Below are 19,924 nucleotides of genomic sequence, written 5' to 3'. Positions count from 1 at the left end.
CAAACCCTTAAGTCACTAATTAAAACATACATGTGACATAAGAGAGGCTGTTTTTTTCCTTTATCAAAGAAAATATAAGTGACATATGGGCCTTAATTTTTTTAGTTGTATAAAATATAAGTGACATAAGGGGCCTTTGTTCTTTTAGTTGTAGAAAATATAAGTGACATAAGGGGTCCTGTCAATCAGAGTTGGAGACAAACTGTGACAAACCCTTGTCTATAGTGGAGGAAAATAATTGTAAGTGACATAAGGGGTGTTTTCAATAGGTTGTGCAAAGGAATTGTGAAAACCCCTATTCTAGTAATCTGGCTGAACATAGGAAAATACATGAGAATAAATTCTATTACAGCTTAAATTGGGAGAAATAATGACAATATTGAATGACCAGACTATAGTTCCCATATTTTCATTTTGAATGTGTACAACTTACTTGCATACGGTATTATGCAGCAAGTATGACTGCATAATTACAAAAATGCTCCTGAGATTTGCCTTCATACAATTGTGTGTCACTATGACAAAAACTATTAGTTGTCTCGTTTCATGTCTTGTCTCTTATTATAGATAAGAATTACCGAATTAATGAGTGTAGCTGGAGTACTGCAATGGTAACTATACAACAGTGTCTCATGAAGTTGTGTCAAATAACATGAGCTCACTTACCAGGTATGGTTTAGGACCTGCCGCAGCAAAAGTGCCAATTTGCCAGAGACAAAGTTGCCCACTGTCATCACCAACTCCAAACTGTTAATAGAGCAAATAGGTACAACACATCATTAGTATGTACATGTCAATTGCCATAGTATCTTGGACTTTTAAGGGCGACCTGATACAATAAATCTAATCAACGCTCGTTGCCATGGTTATTTAGGTCTTTTATACAAATACTACAAGTGTCAAGACAAAGAGGTTGGTAAGGATCTGAATGTGATGTCATCACCCACCACAGGTTCTCCCATAAACCCTTGCAGGAAATCCCAAAAATGGCTGGACACATGTAAAGTGTAGTGGAGCTTCTTTGCAAAGTTTACTAAGTTACCGAGGTGCTATTTTATCCCCCTCCCCACATCCCTAAATTACACAAAGTTGATAGCAAAAATCAATCCAAGTGTATTTAAGGTAGAAATAAGTCTGACTGGACTTTTCCTATAAGTTGATAGCAGTAGACTGGACTTTCCCTATAAGTTGAGAGCAGTAATCAATACAAGTGTACTAAAGGCAGAAATAAGTCTGACTGGACTTTTCCTATAAGTTGATAGCAGTAATCAATACAAGTGTACTAAAGATAGAAATATGTCTGACTGAACTTTCCCTATAAGTTGATAGCAGTAATCAATACAAGTGTACTAAAGACAGAAATAAGTCTGACTGGGCTTTTCCTTTAAGTTGATAGCAGTAATCAATACAAGTGTACTAAAGGCTGAAATAAGTCTGACTGGACTTTCCCTATAAGTTGATGGTAGTAATAAAGGCAGAATAAGTCTGAGCAGACTTTTCCTTGAAAGGGCTAATTTTCAATCCCAGGTCAATGTCTAAACACTTCCCAATGGGTATCAAGCCAACATTTTCACAAATACAGTCCCCAAACATAACTATTATCAAAAATACAGACACTGATTTCTTTCCTGTATATTCATACTACCATATTCCAGCATTAGGAGATAAAAAATCGGTAATACTCTCTAAAATGAGTTTTATAGGGGCTCTGAGTTTTGTGAGTGGGAACTTACACTCTTAAATTTGCCATATGGATGAGGAGTGAGTATATATTTTGGATTTTTAACTTACGAAACAATTTTATCATGGCTTCCCTACTTGAAAAATCAATGTGAAACAACATAGACCAAGTCAGTGTTTGTAACTCAATAAATTGCAAAAAGCTCAAAAATATGTAAAAGGTTTGTCATTGTACGAACAATAACAAACATTTTAAATGTTTATTAATCTTTTTTGCAATGTATTGAGTTACAAACACTGACTTGGTCTATGTTGTTTCACATTGATTTTTCAAGTAGGAAGCCATGATGAAATTGTTTTGTAAGTTAAAAATCCAAAATATATACCCAATCCTCATCCACATGGCAACTTTAAAGTCATCAATTATCCTGAGTATCATACAATGTATAATGGTGTTAATTCTGCCTCTTTTTGTGTACAAATTAGGTTTTTAATTTCACAAAAAACGTTATCCTAAGTTGGGCTTTCTTATCCTTATGTGGTAAATGTACATGGTGTATATGGCAAAACCGACGTCTAAACAATGGGGATTGGTGAAGTGAAGTCGTGAAGCTTAAGTCAAGCACTTCTATTGTACTGTAAAGTTCATATTCCAGCTAGAACGATTAGTATTGCCTCTTCAAATTTGACTCTTGCTTGCTTGCAGGGTATTAGTAATAGTTATAATCACCATCAGTTGCAGCAGCTGGAGTGATTTCAAAATGCTTAACTACAGAACATAATTACTTGTATGGAATACGTAAATGGACGTCTCTCTGGGCAATTATTTTGTCAGAGTATTAGGAATATAAAACATATGACTTTGGTATTTATAGACTGGATTATGGAGGCTTTGTAGATGACTATTATGAACCAAAGCAGCTGCAGCGAAGAATTTGAAAAGCTCAAAAGAAAGTATTATTGAAAATTTAGGTTTCTGGTATAGCTTTAATAATAGGTGAAGTGTTCAATTGCAATCTCTTCTTGAAATATGATAACCCTCAGTTTCTTTTATTCACTATTCTTGATTTGATGTTGAAAGGAAACACCACTTCAGGAAAATAAAGATGTTTTCATAAACTCCAGGTTCTGGAGAGTCATGTCATGATATATTATCACATAAATTTTGAACTATTGCCAAGAAGCACCAAACTGAAACGTGTTTCATATTCATTGTCTCAGCAGTGATCTAGCTTTGCCCCATGGGAGTTTTAATGCATAGGCATTAGATGAACAACAAACATTCATAACTATATATCGGAAGGTGGTATGCACTTAGGAGTCACTAAACAATGAATGTGAAACCAGAGTCGATTTGGTATCTCTTAGCAATAGTGCAAAATGCATGTATATGAGATATGAAATCATAAAATGATTCTTCCGAACCCTAAAATTTATGAATATGCCTTTCTTTCCCGGTATGATGCTCCCCTTGATATTGAATCATTGATGGAAGAACTGGAGTAACAATTCCTTCACAATTAATAATCTATCTAATTACAAAAATTGGATCAACTTGCAATCACCGAGTTTCTGACACCACTTGTCATGTAGACTACAACTCAGATGTGACTCCTTAGTCTTGCTGCTAGACCGCTTGGGCTATTCTGCTAACTGTGAAGGCGAGCTAGCGAGGGCGATAGCTTGTTGTATTGTATCAGAAGAAAGCCTGAGGTCTAGCAGCTAGACAAGTGACTCCTCAGTCTGTGTGACAAGGTGTAATTAGGTTACATATATCTGCATCACTTTGAACTATTTTCATGAATAAAGAGCAACTTGAAACATCTAGAAAGTTAAATTCTCATCCAGCTTGAAGTGCCATAAAGGCATTATAGCTGCAACTGTAATGTTTTTTTCAAGCTTTTTTGTTGGCTATAGATATGTACAACTTATAGATAAAATATACCTCTAATTGACATGTATGATGTCTAATTATTGGTATTTTAACAATTTTCAGTGACAATGTTGGTTGTCTAATTGAAAAATGATACCCCGCTTATACCTAGTGCAGTTTTAAGGGTATTTTTTAAACCCTGATAAAAATTGTGCTGAAGTTGTCACTTTAACTGCTGGGCTGTAACACGTATATTGTAGTAAACAGAACGAAAAGAAGTATTCCTACTGTTACGGTAGAAATTACCAAAATAGAAATAAAGTGAAGTATACGCCATGGAGTTTGAAGAAAGGAATTTTACTGCAACCTCAAAAATTAATTAACTATTTACACAAATAAATGGCTAAGAATGAAATAAAGTTTACAAGTATTACTACTAAATAAATAACTAATACCTTGCTTGGTCGAGAGCACAGTGTAATCAAAAGTTACTGTAATTTTGAGGGTTCGCCGCAGAACAGTCTTGAAAAGTGTCAATGAGTTCGAAGAAGTTCACAGTATAGTTCAGTTGCACGATAGATTAAGTCCGAAAATTGTCTACGTTAGAAGGCTACACATGTACAGTTGACTGACGTGGCAATATGCAAATACATCGACGAGGCAAAATTGTACCTTTTTTCATCCAGCACTTCAGAGCCGTAAGCTTCAACTTTTACCAACTTTCAGCACTTTTCCTCAGCCTTGCACTCCGCTATTCATTTCAGGCTTTCATCCTTCAAGTACTCAGATTCTAATGGCTATCTCCCTTCACGTCTTGTCCACTCGGATGTTTCCAGTCTCTGCTGAAATCTCGAGCTGTACTCTTATATAGTGACTTAACATCTGGCTAAAGTATTTGCATCTTGCATTCCAGGAACAGCTTCACCTGGGCGAACGAGGGCGCTGTTAAATGTGACCTACTTTGAACATGTAACGCATACCCTCATTAATTTAAATACGTCCTCTCGACCAAGACATCTCTCTCGACCAAGCTCGTTAAGTTAATTTTAGATAAATACATTCACAAAATATGGGCATCATAACACCTCCCCTTTAAAAGAAAAGGTTTGAATGTAATGAAACCCTGTCAAATCATCTGGTACTAGCTTTGTCAAATGAGTTTTCATACTATTCTTAAATTCACAAAATACACTCAAATTATTGGAATTATTTGTTGCACTTTAATAACAATCTCTACTTAACTACTTAACGCACTATGCATATTCAACTCTTGACAATGCATCTGCAATTACATTATCTTTTCCTTTGATATGACGTATTTCTAAATTATACTCTTGCAACATTAAACTCCATCTCAGCAATCGTTGATTCTTACTTTTCATCTTATGTACAAATGTCAACGGATTGTGATCAGTGAACACTAGGATAGGATGCAAAGTGACGCTCAAGTACACATCAAGGTGTTGCAAAGCTAATATTAAAGCCAAGCATTCCTTCTCGACAGTTGAGTAGTTTCTTTGATGCTTGTCAAATTTCTTAGAAAAATAACAAATAGGGTGGTCAACACCATCCGTGCCTTGTTGCATCATCACTGCCCCCATACCCATATCACTGGCATCTATAGCTAACTTAAACTGATTGCTAAAATCTGGAGCGGCAAGAACTGGTGAACTAGTAAGTATGGCTTTAATCTTGACAAATGCATCTTGACAACTTTCAGACCATACAAACTTACTATCCTTCTTAAGTAAACTAGTCAACGAATTAGCAATAATTGCAAAATTTGGACAATAGCGTCGGTAGTAACCGACCATACCCAAAAATCTCATTAGCTCTTACTTATTTCTCGGCACAGGAAAATTTACAATTCCTTCAACCTTGGCATGTACAGGTCTAGTTTGACCTTGACCTACAATGTGACCTAGATATGTGACAGTGGCGTGACAAAATTCACTCTTAGCTAGGTTTACTGTTAACTTGGCTTCAGATAAACGTTCAAAAAACTTGCGTAATCGTTGCAAGTGCTGTTGCCAAGTGTCACTATGCACACTCACGTCATCAACAAATCCTCCACATCCCTCCAAATTTGCAATTACACGATTTATTAAGCGTTGGAAAGTGGCAGGGGCGTTCTTCATACCAAATGGCATGACTTTATACTCGTATAACCCATCTGGGGTCACAAACGCTGACACCTCTCTCGCTCTATCGGTGAGTGGAATTTGCCAATAACCCTTCAATAAATCGAATTTGCTCACAAATTTTGCATTTCCTATTTTGTCGATGCAATCATCAATTCTAGGGAGAGGATAGGAGTCTGTTTTAGACAGAGTATTGACTCGGCGATAGTCGGTACAAAACCGATAACAATTACCTGGCTTTGGCACAAGCACGCATGGAGAACTCCACGCACTATAGCTAGGTTCTATGATGTCATTATCTAACATATATTTAACTTCATTTCTTAGATGTTCTAGCTTCATAGGATTCATCCGATAAGGATGTTGTTTAACAGGGGTTGCATTTCCAACATCCACATCATGACATATTTTATCTGTTTTCTCTGGAACATCGGAAAATAAATGCTTAAACTCTAGTATGAGATTTTTCAATTCTTCACTTCGTTCTCTACTTAGATGAGAAAGTTTAGTGTCTAAATCAGCAAGAATATCGGAATTCTTCAATTTGAAATCACAGTCAACACCCTGACCCTCAGACTGACTATCTTCTTCGTCATCATTGTGATCACTTAGCTGGGTGGTGACTGTGGATGACACAGACTTACTTTTACTATTCTCATCTCTTTCTACATACTCCTTTAACATATTAATGTGACATAATTGACTTTCTTTACGCCTCCCTGGAGTCTTAACAATATAATTCACATCATTAATCTTAGACTTGATTTCATATGGACCATAGTATCGAGCTTGTAATGGATGTCCAGGAATGGGGAAAAGGACTAAAACTCTATCACCTGGTTTAAAAACTCTATTCCTGGCATCTTTATCATACCATTACTTCATTTTCATCTGACTCCCTTTTAGATTTTCTCTAGCTACATCACATGCTCTAGTGAGTCTCTCTTTGAATCCAGAGACATAATCTAAAAGATTTATTTCACTTTCTTCACACAACCACTTTTCTTGCAGTAACTTTAAAGGACCTCGGACCGAATGGCCGAACACTAGTTCAAATGGGCTAAAACCCAATGATTCCTGCACTGTTTCCCGTGCTGCAAACAACACTAAATGGACTCCCTCATCCCAATCTTTCTCATTTTCGAAACAATACGTGCGAATCATATTTTTCAAAGTCTGATGGAAGCGCTCAAGTGCCCCTTGGGATTCCGGATGATAAGCACTAGACTTGTATTGTTCAATGCCCAACTGATGAAGGACCTGTTGAAACAGATTTGACATGAAATTTGATCCTTGATCTGACTGCACAGACTTTGGAAGACCTACTAGAGTGAAAAATTTAGTCAGAGCTTTCACTATTCTTTGAGCATTAATACTTCTAAGTGGGATAGCCTCAGGAAATCGAGTAGATGCACACATTATGGTCAGCAAATACTCATTTCCTGACTTTGTCTTTGGTAATGGTCCCACACAGTCGATTAACACTCTACTAAATGCTTCAGAAAAGGCGGGAATTGGCTTTAGTGGGGCGACTGGAATCTTTTGATTAGGTTTGCCTACCACTTGACACGCATGGCATGATCTACAGTACTTAGCCACATCCTGTCTCAATTTTGGCCAATAGAAATGATTTAAAATCTTATTATAAGTCTTATTGACTCCTAGGTGTCCACTCATGAGGCTATCATGGGCCAAACTTAATATATCCCTGCGATACAATTTAGGCACTACTATTTGATTGACAATTCTCCATTCGTCGCCAACTAGTGCATCTGGAGGTCGCCATTTTCTCATCAATAAACCATCCTTTTTATAATAACACACAGGGACTGTATCTACTTCCTTAAAGGATATTGACCTCTTACTTAATTCAATAAGTTCAGGATCCCTCTCCTGTTCTCTAATCAGTCGATCACGACTTAAGGGCTCTTCTTTTACCTGTTTATCACCCAATAAAGGTACATCAGCCTGATTTGAGACCTTGTCACCAGTATTTAAAGGAAAATGACATCCATCATTCAGCCTAGAAAGAAATGTATCCTCTAGCCCTATTTCTAAGTCACATCCTTTTTCATTAATTGGCATGTCCTCATTAATAGTCTCCTTTGAAACTTTACTCATGGCCCTTGTTACAGCACATGCAGGGAAAATTTCGGCTTCCTGATCACCATTTGAATCCTCCAAACAAGGCTGTTTAGTTACAATAGGATCGGGGAATACTTTTCCCCCCGCTAAATCATTGCCTAACAACATGGAAACGCCCTCTACGGGTAATTTAGACCTTACACCCACTTTAACTTGTCCTGAAACTAAGTTAGATTTCAAGTTTATAATATGAAGGGGAACGCTAATGAAGCCTAACTCTACACCCTTTATTAACACATCTGCTTTTGCAGAGCTCATTTCTGATAAAGGTAAAACACCTTCTAATATTAGGGTTTGAGAAGCAGCAGTGTCACGTAGTATCTTAATAGAATGCAAATTAGCCTCGTCTCCTATCATAGACACGTACCCTTCGAAAATGAATGGCTTAAATTCTTCCATCACATTTTGAGACATGGACTTTTCCATTTCTCTCCCTTCAACTCTCAGCGGCTTAAGTTGCCTGTTACGCCCTTCAGCGACTGTACAAGCAATGGGGTAAGATTTAGCATTCTTCTCTTTTTTCTGTAGAAACCAACATTCAGAAATAAGATGGCCCTTCTTTTTACAATAGGCACATGTGGGTACCGTCTTAAACATTCTCTCCTTACTTTTCTCAGAAGAATTAGAATCAGAAGCTTTCCTTTTCTCTGAAGAATCTGATCTAGCTTTTTCCTCGTGAGATTTACTATAATATGGAGATCTGTAATTAGACTTAGTAGGATTACTCTTAACATAATTTAGTTTATGGGTAAGAGCGTAATCATCAGCCATAATTGCTACTTCATGTACTACATCTACTTTATGTTCATCTAAATTTTATTCATCTAAATTTACATGTTCAAAGTAGGTCACATTTGACAGCGCCCTCGTTCGCCCAGGTGAAGCTGTTCCTGGAATGCAAGATGCAAATACTTTAGCCAGATGTTAAGTCACTATATAAGAGTACAGCTCGAGATTTCAGCAGAGACTGGAAACATCCGAGTGGACAAGACGTGAAGGGAGATAGCCATTAGAATCTGAGTACTTGAAGGATGAAAGCCTGAAATGAATAGCGGAGTGCAAGGCTGAGGAAAAGTGCTGAAAGTTGGTAAAAGTTGAAGCTTACGGCTCTGAAGTGCTGGATGGAAAAAGGTACAATTTTGCCTCGTCGATGTATTTGCATATTGCCACGTCAGTCAACTGTACATGTGTAGCCTTCTAACGTAGACAATTTTCGGACTTAATCTATCGTGCAACTGAACTATACTGTGAACTTCTTCGAACTCATTGACACTTTTCAAGACTGTTCTGCGGCGAACCCTCGAAATTACAGTAACTTTTGATTACACTGTGCTCTCGACCAAGCAAGGTATTAGTTATTTATTTAGTAGTAATACTTGTAAACTTTATTTCATTCTTAGCCATTTATTTGTGTAAATAGTTAATTAATTTTTGAGGTTGCAGTAAAATTCCTTTCTTCAAACTCCATGGCGTATACTTCACTTTATTTCTATTTTGGTAATTTCTACCGTAACAGAAAATGGGGGCCCGTCCGGGAATGAAACAAAATTATTCTGTGAAAAGGCAGAAAGTGGAACAAGCATAATTTTGCTGTTCTCGTTTGAGACATTGAGTTGTAAATTAAAACAAGAAAATTGAAAGTGAAAGTGAAGCCAACAATGGAGTTCGAAGCTGAGGCGTTTATGGAGAATCCCTCCTTCGAGGAGTTTGAAAAGTTGAGAAAACAAGAGTTACTAGTACTGGGTCAACACCTGGCACTTGCGGTTAAGCAGTCCATGAAAAAGGATGAAGTGAGAAATGTCATTATCAAAGCTTTAGTAGATAAGGGGAAGTTTCAACCGGATGTCTTGGATAAGATTTTAGAAAGACATAGTGCACGTGAGGGTGATATCGTGAAGTTGCAGCAATTAGAACACGAGTTTAGGTTGAAACAATTAGAAATGGAGTTTAAATCCAGAGAGATAGAAATGAAGATGCAAATAGAAAAAGAATTGAAGTTAAAAGCAATGGAAATGGGAAATGTGTCGGATCGTGTCACACCTTTATTAAGTACTGAAAATAACTTCGACGTGACAAAGCATATACGACTTGTTCCCCAGTTTCAAGAAAGGGAAGTAGATGGATATTTTCAACACTTTGAAAAGATTGCAGCTAGCTTAAAGTGGCCGAAGGAAGTTTGGACATTGCTATTGCAAAGTGTTTTGATTGGAAGGGCCCGTGAAGCTTTTTCAGCCCTACCCCTTGAGCAAAGTAGTGATTATGACTTGGTCAAAGACGCAATTCTAAAGTCTTATGAGTTAGTGCCAGAGGCCTACAGGCAAAGGTTCAGAAATATCCGAAAGTTGAATGACCAAACACATGTAGAATTTGCAAGAGAGAAGGAAAGATTATTTGATAGATGGTTATCGTCAAAAGGAATAGATAAGAGTTTCGATAAGCTTAGGCAACTCATGTTAATCGAGGAGTTCAAACAATGTGTACATACTGACATAAAGACACATTTAGATGAACATGTAACGCATACCCTCATTAATTTTAAATACGTCCTCTCGACCAAGACATCTCTCTCGACCAAGCTCGTTAAGTTAATTTTAGATAAATACATTCACAAAATATGGGCATCATAACACTACAAACAGGAGAACAAAGACATCATCGATAACTACACTAATATCAGGTAATTACAGCACATTCAGAAGTTTGATCTCTAAGGAAGTCTATTCGATTTTATTAATAAAGCTACACACATGTACAACCCTTTTTTTGTAATGTTGTTTTGCTAACAAGTGCTTCTAAAATTGACCATTTCGTGAGTCTAAGAACACTATATGAGCTACTAATTACGAACCCTTTGTGTGAAGGGATGTTATGCTAACAAGTTTATCTAAATTTGATCATTCCACATAAATTGTAGCAAACAGAACAAAAAGAAGTATTCCTACAAACAGGAGAGCGAAGACATACGTGTTAAACAGTACATCAATATCAGGTAATTACAGCACATTCAGACGTTTGATTTCTAAAGAGGTCTTTTCGATTTTATTAATAAAGTTACACACATGTACAACGCTTTGTCTGAAATGTTGATTTTGCTAACAAGTGCATCTAAAATTGACCATTTCGTGAGTCTAAGAACACAAGTTTGTGTTTATGATGTATTTATGACTTACTAATTATGAATCCTTTGTGTGAAGGGATGTTTTGCTAGCAAGTTTAAATACATTTGATCATTTCAAGAGTCAGAAAATACGAGTTTGAGATTCTGACGTACTAACATTCCCTCTAACCTACTCATTCTGAACTGTTTGTGTGAATGTTCATTTGCTAATGAGAATGACTAATCAAAATATGTTGCACTAATGATGTGATTCTATAAGTGTGTTACTGAAAGAAAATTAAGCTTATACATACAGGGTTAAACTTTCCATTCTACTATTGTGGCACTACGTTAAAGAAATTTGTTTCTTAATTTTATATTCCAGCTAACAATGTTCCATGTTGCTCTGTTAACAAGTACAGCTCATTAAGGATGTCTGACTAACAGCAAGATTCAGGAGAGTATGCTGTTGAATGAAAATGATACCAATATATGCAGGACTTCCTTATACTGTTAAGACACAGAAAGGAGGGGGGGGGGGGGATTTGCATCTTAACCTTTCTCAAGCTTCAAGTGTGATGTGTGAAGTGCTGTTTTTGCTAAAAAGCATCATGGTTCACACAAATCTAACTGACAACAAGATTTTATAAGCGTGTGCTGCTGAATGCAGGATTTCCATTAGACTATTGTGGCACTGAAAGAAATTTGAAAATTATTCCAGATTCAAAGTATTGTACCGAGACAGTTATTCCGAAACCCAACATATCGTGAGTCAGAATATACCAATTATTGATTTTATGACGTGCCCACATGACCTACGAACAAAAATCTGGCTAATAACTTGGAAAGACTCAGGATTATAAAGTCACAGAGTGAGTGTGAGATCAGACTGTGAAAGGAATGTAGGGATTTCAGATGAAATTTAAGATGAAATACAGTAGGTCTTCCAGGAAAATATCATAGTTCATAGCAACGCTAGACATTTAGTTGCCCTAGGTCTGTTAGAAACACACCAATAACCTGAAAATCTGTCCACCCCATCCTTCAGAAGTGAAGGGAAGAGTTCATAGTGAATAAATTGCTAAAATCACTGACTATGCAAATCAGATAATGAATATTCATTAAGTAAAAACTGAATAAACACAATGGTTGGTTCTTTAATAATGTCCCTATGCATAATATTTAAAGCAAATTGAACATTTATGTGAGGATTTGAAACATTCGTTTCTTTTGAGATACAATTAAAAAATACCAAGGAATGACTAACAGAGTAGTTTTTCACTATTTTGATATGATGGTAATCATTCATGTACATTATGAATTAATAAATGCTATAAGAAGTAGTGTTCCATTTATAAAAGTCAAATTTCATGAACTACATTGTCATTGTAATTTTTGTTATTCATAATATCTAGGAATGTTTCTGTGTTTGTCAAATTAGTAGGCCATCATTTAAAATACGTGAGTTTAACTAATCTGATTTGATAAAGTAGATTCAGTAAACCATTTTATGGCAAATTTGCAGAAGATACTCCCCAAAACAACACACAATTACCTGTCATAGCATTGTCTGCCTCCTTATTTCTAAATCACAGGGGACAGTTTATTCAAAACATGGCCGTATTAAAGCAAAATATCTGTGAGGCCATTTAAATGCATTAGTTACAGAAGGTATATATATATATATTAGTCTAGATGCTACCCATGATATTGAATCATCTCTGACCCTGTGTATCAAACTCAATGAGAAATCATGATTCAAAAGTTGTTCATGCAAATGAGAGAACCTCTGACTGTTATAATGATGTAAACAATGTATAAGTAGCATCCTGAGATATTTGGTCATTTTGTAACTATCCCAATAAACACTAACTTATCATTGGACAGTATTCTGTGATTGACTAACAAAGACATGATGTTAATGACTGTGTGCAGTGTTCTCCCAATATGCAAATCAATATGCAAACTACCATCATGTTATTTATATGTAAATTAATATGCAAATTAGCCACCATCCTTGCAATCTATCCTGGGGAGAACACTAGTGTGGGTGGTTTCGATTAAATTTGAAATTTCATCGAAGGACATCATTGAGCTAACGTAGACCTCATTGAGCTAGACGTAAAGAGAGATCTAGAGATTTGATGCCACGGATGCCGCTAGACTAGTATACATATACATGGACCGATCTGTAAAGTCATCAATGGAATATACTGAGAAGTAAACAACTGAGTGAATGTGATTGTAGGGGGAGAGTGTGACAGGTAATGGGGGCAAAGCAGTATTAGAGAAACACAGCACTGGGCAGATGGTGTCTGGCAGACGCACAGGAAAAAATCACTTGAAGAAAGTAATCTCCTTTGATGTTACACAACACGGCATCCGTTGATATACAAACATGGTATTAGTCAGCACTGATAGAGAAGGATGGATAATCTTCAAGATTAGGGTAGTCTTATTCTCAGTCCTAGTGTTCATAAACATACTCAGAAAAAAAGAATGATCGCTGCAACTGCGACATTTTTTTCATCAAATAAACTATGGCCTAAAAAAAATAATTGACTGGTTCTGATTTACTTAGCTCAATTTTAGAATTGGTGGGGTAGGTAGATTTTTTTTTTTTTGGGGGGGGGAGAATTTTTTTTTCATGTGCGAATGTCTAGTTCGGGTAATTATATTTTTCATTTTTGTCTATATGGTCTCTGTGTTATTGGTTTCTTCCCATTAGATGTACAGTCATTACAGATTGGAAGAACAGTTTTATATAATTGTCTTTTTAAGTTGATGTCAGTTTCTGCATCCACTATTTCTCGCGCACTTCACAATTTTCATGATTTCATTATTTTTTCCTCAAATACGTAAAAAAAATGTTTGGGGTCGGCAGTGAAAAACTAGGTGGGGTTGAGTAACTGGAACCACACAATTTTTTTAAAGGCTTTTTCAAAAATGCTAAAAATTGGTTAATCACTTATAAAAAGACAGGATATATCTTCATTAGGGGTCAATATTATTTGTAGGTAGTGTAGTGACAAGTTTAAATCTTCAGCGAAAGCTTGGCTTGAATTAGTTACCATGACTATTATTTTTCGATTAGACAACCACATGAATATGTTCAATGAAAATTGTTAAAATACCAATAATTAGACATTGTACATGTTAACCAGTGATAATATCAATCATCAGCAGTACAGAAACAGGTTGCAATCATGATCACTATTGTGGGCACCAATTGTGGGTGTGAATCCAAAAATCAATTTGATTAGGTGATGCAATACTGTTCATGTGTACAATATTACAAGTAAGTTAAATTTACAAAAAAAATATTAATAAATTCTAAATATGATATCATAGCCTTGGTTGAATTTCTAAAGTTTTTTGCAATGTTACTGATAAGTGGATCAATGACATTGATAACAATTGATACCACACACATGGAACTTTCCTACGTCATATGTAAGACTGTATTTATCATACTTGTAGTATTGGCAATAATGCACTACCAAGGATAAGGAAGGCCCAAGGAAATGCTGGAAACCCTACATGGCTGGCTAATGAGTCATTCCCTATTAGCAACACTGCAATGGTGTAATTAAGCACACAGACTCGCATATCACTTGTCCTTTGTGTTATTTCTGATTGTACTTATCAGATGCAAGCAATATATGTGACTGTATGTCACCCCCCTCACGTATGTACAATGCCCCCCACACCTGAGAAATTGAGTCTGAATTTGAACAAAGAACAAAGTGCAACAATATATTAAGCGATTCCATTTCTGTAAGTGAAATGCTACATTGTCATTTTAACACCAACTGTACAGTTGTATTACTACTTTAAGAACCGTTTTAACATTTCACACATCACCCACACATAAATCTGTAGTACTTGCTCTTTAAAATTAGTCAGGTTCCCTGTTCAGTATGTTACAGTAAACAGATTTATTTTGGTCCATAAACATTTGGCAGAATGGCACACTTTAACCTTGTGGACAGTGCAAGGGGAAAGTAGGCAATACCTATAAATCACTGATCCAGCTAAACATAGAAATTTGACAAATCAAAGGCTGGCAGGGCTTAGTTTTTGTGGAAAAGGATATTGTGCATATTCACGTTAAAATAACTCTAGCACTGAAAAACATAAGACTATATGTTACAGTTATATTACATTTTGTTTAGGTATTGTATTGTGTATTGTATAGCATGGTATTGTATTGTGTAGTTTGTACTGCATTGTATTGTATAGTGTTGTATTGTGTATTGTATTGCATTGTATAGTATTGTGTATTTTGTATTGTATTGTATAGTATTGTACAGTATTATATAGTGTAACAGTGAATCAAATTGCATCGCATTGTATTACATCACATTGTATTGCATTGTATTGTATTCTACTGAATGACACTGAATACTTATTTACTGTTCAATTCGCTGTTTTATGGTTTAAACATTAAACATTAAAGCATATCTTCTCCCCTTTGACATTGTTGTTGTTTTGGTCAATAAAGGTAATCTTAGTTTTATCTAAATTTTGGGACAACACAAAATGTTTATAAAAAATATGTAAACTTCTGTAACTACGTTATTTCAAAGTAAAATGAGTTGTCATGTCTTGGTGAGATAGGTGTATATCTTGATACAGTATTAGTATCTGTTTTTGTGTTATGGTAGACAATGCCAATTTTAGACTCTTGAGGGCGCTCATCAAACTTTGCAAATCAGAAAAGAATGATGTTCAAAGGTTATAGAATAGCTTATTGCCCGATGTCCTGGAGAATGAGAATAGTTATGCTAGTGTAATGATCCAAAATTTCAATTCTGTCACTGAATGTCAATATTGATGGGAAATGAGATAAGATTTCAGTAATTGAAATCCATACATTTCGATCCTGAGTAATTCTGCCTTTTACTGTTATTGTTGCATACATGACGAAAACTGTACAACAAAAATATCTGATTGAGAAAAAAGAATTCAAACTATATATTTTTTGGAGTGATTTGCAAGAAAGACACCATCTATAATCAGTTCACTGTTTGGCATTCGTACCTCAAAGTTAACTGTATAAGAACTATTACATTTTACCATACATGTAGATTAATTAAAGTGGCCATATGGATGAGAATCGGGTATTTATTTTGGATTTTTAATTCATAAAACAATTTATTCATAGCTTCCTACTTGCAAAATCAATGTGAACCAACGCAGACAAAGTCCTTGTTTGTAACTAACTACATTGCAAAAAACTAAAAAATGAGTCAAAATGTTTGTTATTATACTGACAAACAAACTTTTTACACACTTATCAGTCTTTTGCCATTTATTGAGTTACAAACAAGGACTTGGCATATGTTGTTCCATGTTGATTTTTCAAGTAGGAAGCCATGATAAAATTATTTTATAAATTACAAATCCAAATTAAATACCTAATTCTCATCCATATGGCCACTTTAAGCTACCAAAAATCTCAATACAAACTAAAATTAAGTTACGTTGAACAGTTTTTTTTGGCTATGTTGAAGATTCAAAGTACTGAATCACATCTATCAACAACTCAGAAAATTTTCCAAACCTTTTATCTAAACAACTGAAAATGTGGACAGAATACCTATAGTACAAAAATGCTCCATGTGGCAGTCATTGAATTTGAATCACACGATACAACATTCAGTTCTTATCACTTTTACTCACAACAACAAAAATTCATCTTAGTTCATACATTTACCGCTGTGTGCTCTCTTAAGGAGCTTCCTTTAAAGGGCACAGAGCGGTATATGTATGAACGGATGTTTTGATATACAGAATACCTATAGTACAAAAATGCTCCATGTGGCAGTCATTGAATTTTTTAATGTCGTTTAAATGTCTGCATGGAGTTCACACGATACAAGATTCAGTTCTTATCACTTTTAAATACTCACAACAACAAAAATTCATCTTAGTTCATACACTTACCGCTGTGTGCCCTCTTAAGGAGCTTCCTTTAAAGGGCACACAGCGGTATATGTATGAACGGATATGTTTTGATATATTAAAGCAGGGTTTGTTGATAAAACCTGTACAAAAATGCACTATTGATACTTGGGTACACACTCAAGATAGAGTGAAGCAGTTGAAGGCTTTTTAGCATACTAGAAAGAGTCCATCATGACTAAGTACTTAGCTACTTCACTACTGCTGTTAGAATTCTGAAGTAGGTAATCCTACAAGTACTGTTGTAGACCTAATATTCACTAAAGAGTAATTTTTTACATTTTTTTTTTTTGGGGGGGGGGGGAGAAGTAGTGACTAAAATGTCTTCTTTACTTGTATGTAAGCATACTTCACAAAGGCTTGGTAATTTTATTAAACTTATTCTTTAGGAACAAGCTGAAGCAGTAAAATATGAATGAAACAGTAACATTTTCTAGTCGAACAAGTAAGTCCCCGTCCCGGACTTCGTCCGGCGGGGACTAAAAATATATGCAGGTTTACAGTATTTGTTCTGGGCAGTTAGAGGGTAAAATCTTCTGGAGTTCACCAGACACGTTGCCACGGTTTCCCACTAGAAACAACAAATTTTACATGTCAACTACATATTCTACACTCTGCTTATTCAAAAGAACGTCTCAAATCTAGCAAAAAAAACAACAACCCAAACTGATTACACACTGTCCTCCCCCTAGGAATTTGCCTCATGGTGACTTTAAAACCCAACACCTATGAATTTGCAGTGCTACTGAATTTCCACCCTCTGTGTCTAAAGGATTCACAAACTTCAACAAAATTACTGTGTTCTCCCCTAGGTTTTCAAGCTGTCTCAAGATGATGGAAAAATTAATCAAATTGATGATTGTGAGATTTTGTACAGTAAGATATGAAATTGAGTGTCTATTGACACTGGTGTCTTTTATCAATATCATTGTACTCTATGCGTTGACATACTATTTCCAGCCTTAGATGGGCAGTAAATGGTTCCCACTAATCACAGTTTCCATGACACAGATAACCTTGCTAAAGGCATGCATGATGTTTTGCTTCTCTCTAATAATGTTGCTTTGTCTCCTGTCTAATCGAATGGCAGCAAAATAGGGCTGCAGTAGCTGTCACATAATATCCATTAAAATGCCACTGAGTATAACGTCTGTCCAGACAGTGCTCCATCGGATGTCAACACAAGAATAGATCACAACACATCTGTTTAAAGATAAATTTAGGCTGTTTGCCATGGTGATAACGCTTGAGTTTTAAACATGCTTTTCAAGTCATGACAACAGAATGTGATAGCAACTGACAACATGATTGAGTATGCACAAAGAATCAACTAGATTTTGATGGTGATCCAATCCCAGATCTAAATCTCATGTTGTAACACTTAAAACAAACATCAGCCATCAGGCACCAACCCACAAGTGTGCATGCCCTCAGCATTGGCCAAGATATACAATGTATATGCACACCACCAAATGCCATAATATTTATTTGTTATACAATAGACACTACACAAAAGTAGGGTCTATGGTTATACTTTATATTTTGACCTACCATTTCAACTGAGCCTAATACCACATTGCCACTGACAACTGATCAGTGTAACTTGGTTTGAGTGTGAGAGTGGGTGTATACAGTGTATATGAAAATGAGAGATATCATAGGGATGCAGTTGTATACCGAATATCATCAAGTAATCACCACAAAAGGAGCTGTGATATTAGTAGGATATACAACTAGGCTCACGTACCTACTTTTATATCCTTTACTTAGATGGGCAGTTAATAGTTTCCACCTGAAATGCAGTTTCTATGAGACAGAATTGATTCTCTTGATTTATATATAGCATCACAATGTTTTGTCTCGTGTCTGGTTGATGCTATTACTGTCACATGATGGCCATTAAAACATCACTGAGTATTATCACTCCTGTCCAGATAGTATTCCATCTGACATCCAATCAAGAACATATCACAACACATCTGTTCTTGTTCAAAAATAGATTTAATGAACTTTTTTCTATGGTGATATTCTTGGTGTTTAACATGCAAAATTTCAAGTCAGCATTGGTAGATGTGTGTTGACTGCAACAAATCACAGACCACATTTATTTGACCTATTTTGACAAAAATTTGATATACCATTTTTGACAATGTATATTTGCTAGGACGTATCTGTCTTGGACAGTAGTGCACACAGTGGACATAGTAAACTAAACCTAGTACGTATAAGGCAACTGACCTTCAAGTTGAGGGTCAAGGTCAAATTGAAATACTGACTATCTTCCTATAGTTTCCTGCAAGTACTCTGCACACCTCTCAAGCAAGTTTAATAATTTATAAAATTAATATCTATTCAACTAAAAATCAGTGATATCTAAACCAATGAAAATGAGCATTCACAAACTCATCAATGGCAAATCTATGTTATGTCAAAAATGCATTTACAAACCATGTACTCTAGTAAGATTAGCCTGACTTCAATGAGTAATGTCTGAAAGTACAAATCAGACAGCGTTTTGGAATATTCTGACTACGGTGCAGTTTTCCAGTGGACACTTATTAATTTGCAAAGCACATAGTATGTTACTCATTATCAAAAAGCCATGAGGTGTTCTTGTGGAAAACCAGATATATATATATATATATATATATATATATATAATTTATATATATCCCGGTATATAGTATTATACCATGGCACAAGCAAAGTTGACTCCAAAAAATATGGAATTTATACGCTGGTTATTTTACATCATGACAACACGTGTCTACGTCACAGCAACATGTGTCTATGTCACTTTGTTCAAAATACAATGTATGAGTCAAATTGTTCAAAATTGCCATTATTTTCCTTGTTGTGTTTTTATATTACTGGAGCTTGCATAATTATGTTATTTGCCAATATTTTTGTTTTTCTGGAAAATTCTTGCGATCTTTAAAGGATAGCAAAGAAAATTACTGGGAAATAACATTAAAACATCATAACTTGACGTCAATTCTAACAATACAAGGTAGTGAGTCA

General features: G+C 35.6%; 1 protein-coding gene across 2 annotated transcripts in view; it reads right to left on the bottom strand.

Moving 5' to 3' along the window:
• The window catches only part of LOC144443816 (dmX-like protein 2), a 125,609-nt gene that overhangs the window by 6,863 nt on the left and 98,822 nt on the right, over positions 1 to 19,924 (bottom strand). For both annotated transcript variants that reach the window (XM_078133371.1, XM_078133372.1), the window contains one exon: positions 667 to 747. In XM_078133371.1, the coding sequence (XP_077989497.1) occupies positions 667 to 747 (81 nt within the window). The remainder of the gene's footprint in view (positions 1 to 666; positions 748 to 19,924) is intronic.

This window comes from Glandiceps talaboti, chromosome 12 (genome assembly GCF_964340395.1).
Source record: "Glandiceps talaboti chromosome 12, keGlaTala1.1, whole genome shotgun sequence".
Taxonomy (NCBI): domain Eukaryota; kingdom Metazoa; phylum Hemichordata; class Enteropneusta; family Spengelidae; genus Glandiceps; species Glandiceps talaboti.
This window is presented reverse-complemented; position numbering and strand designations above follow the sequence as displayed.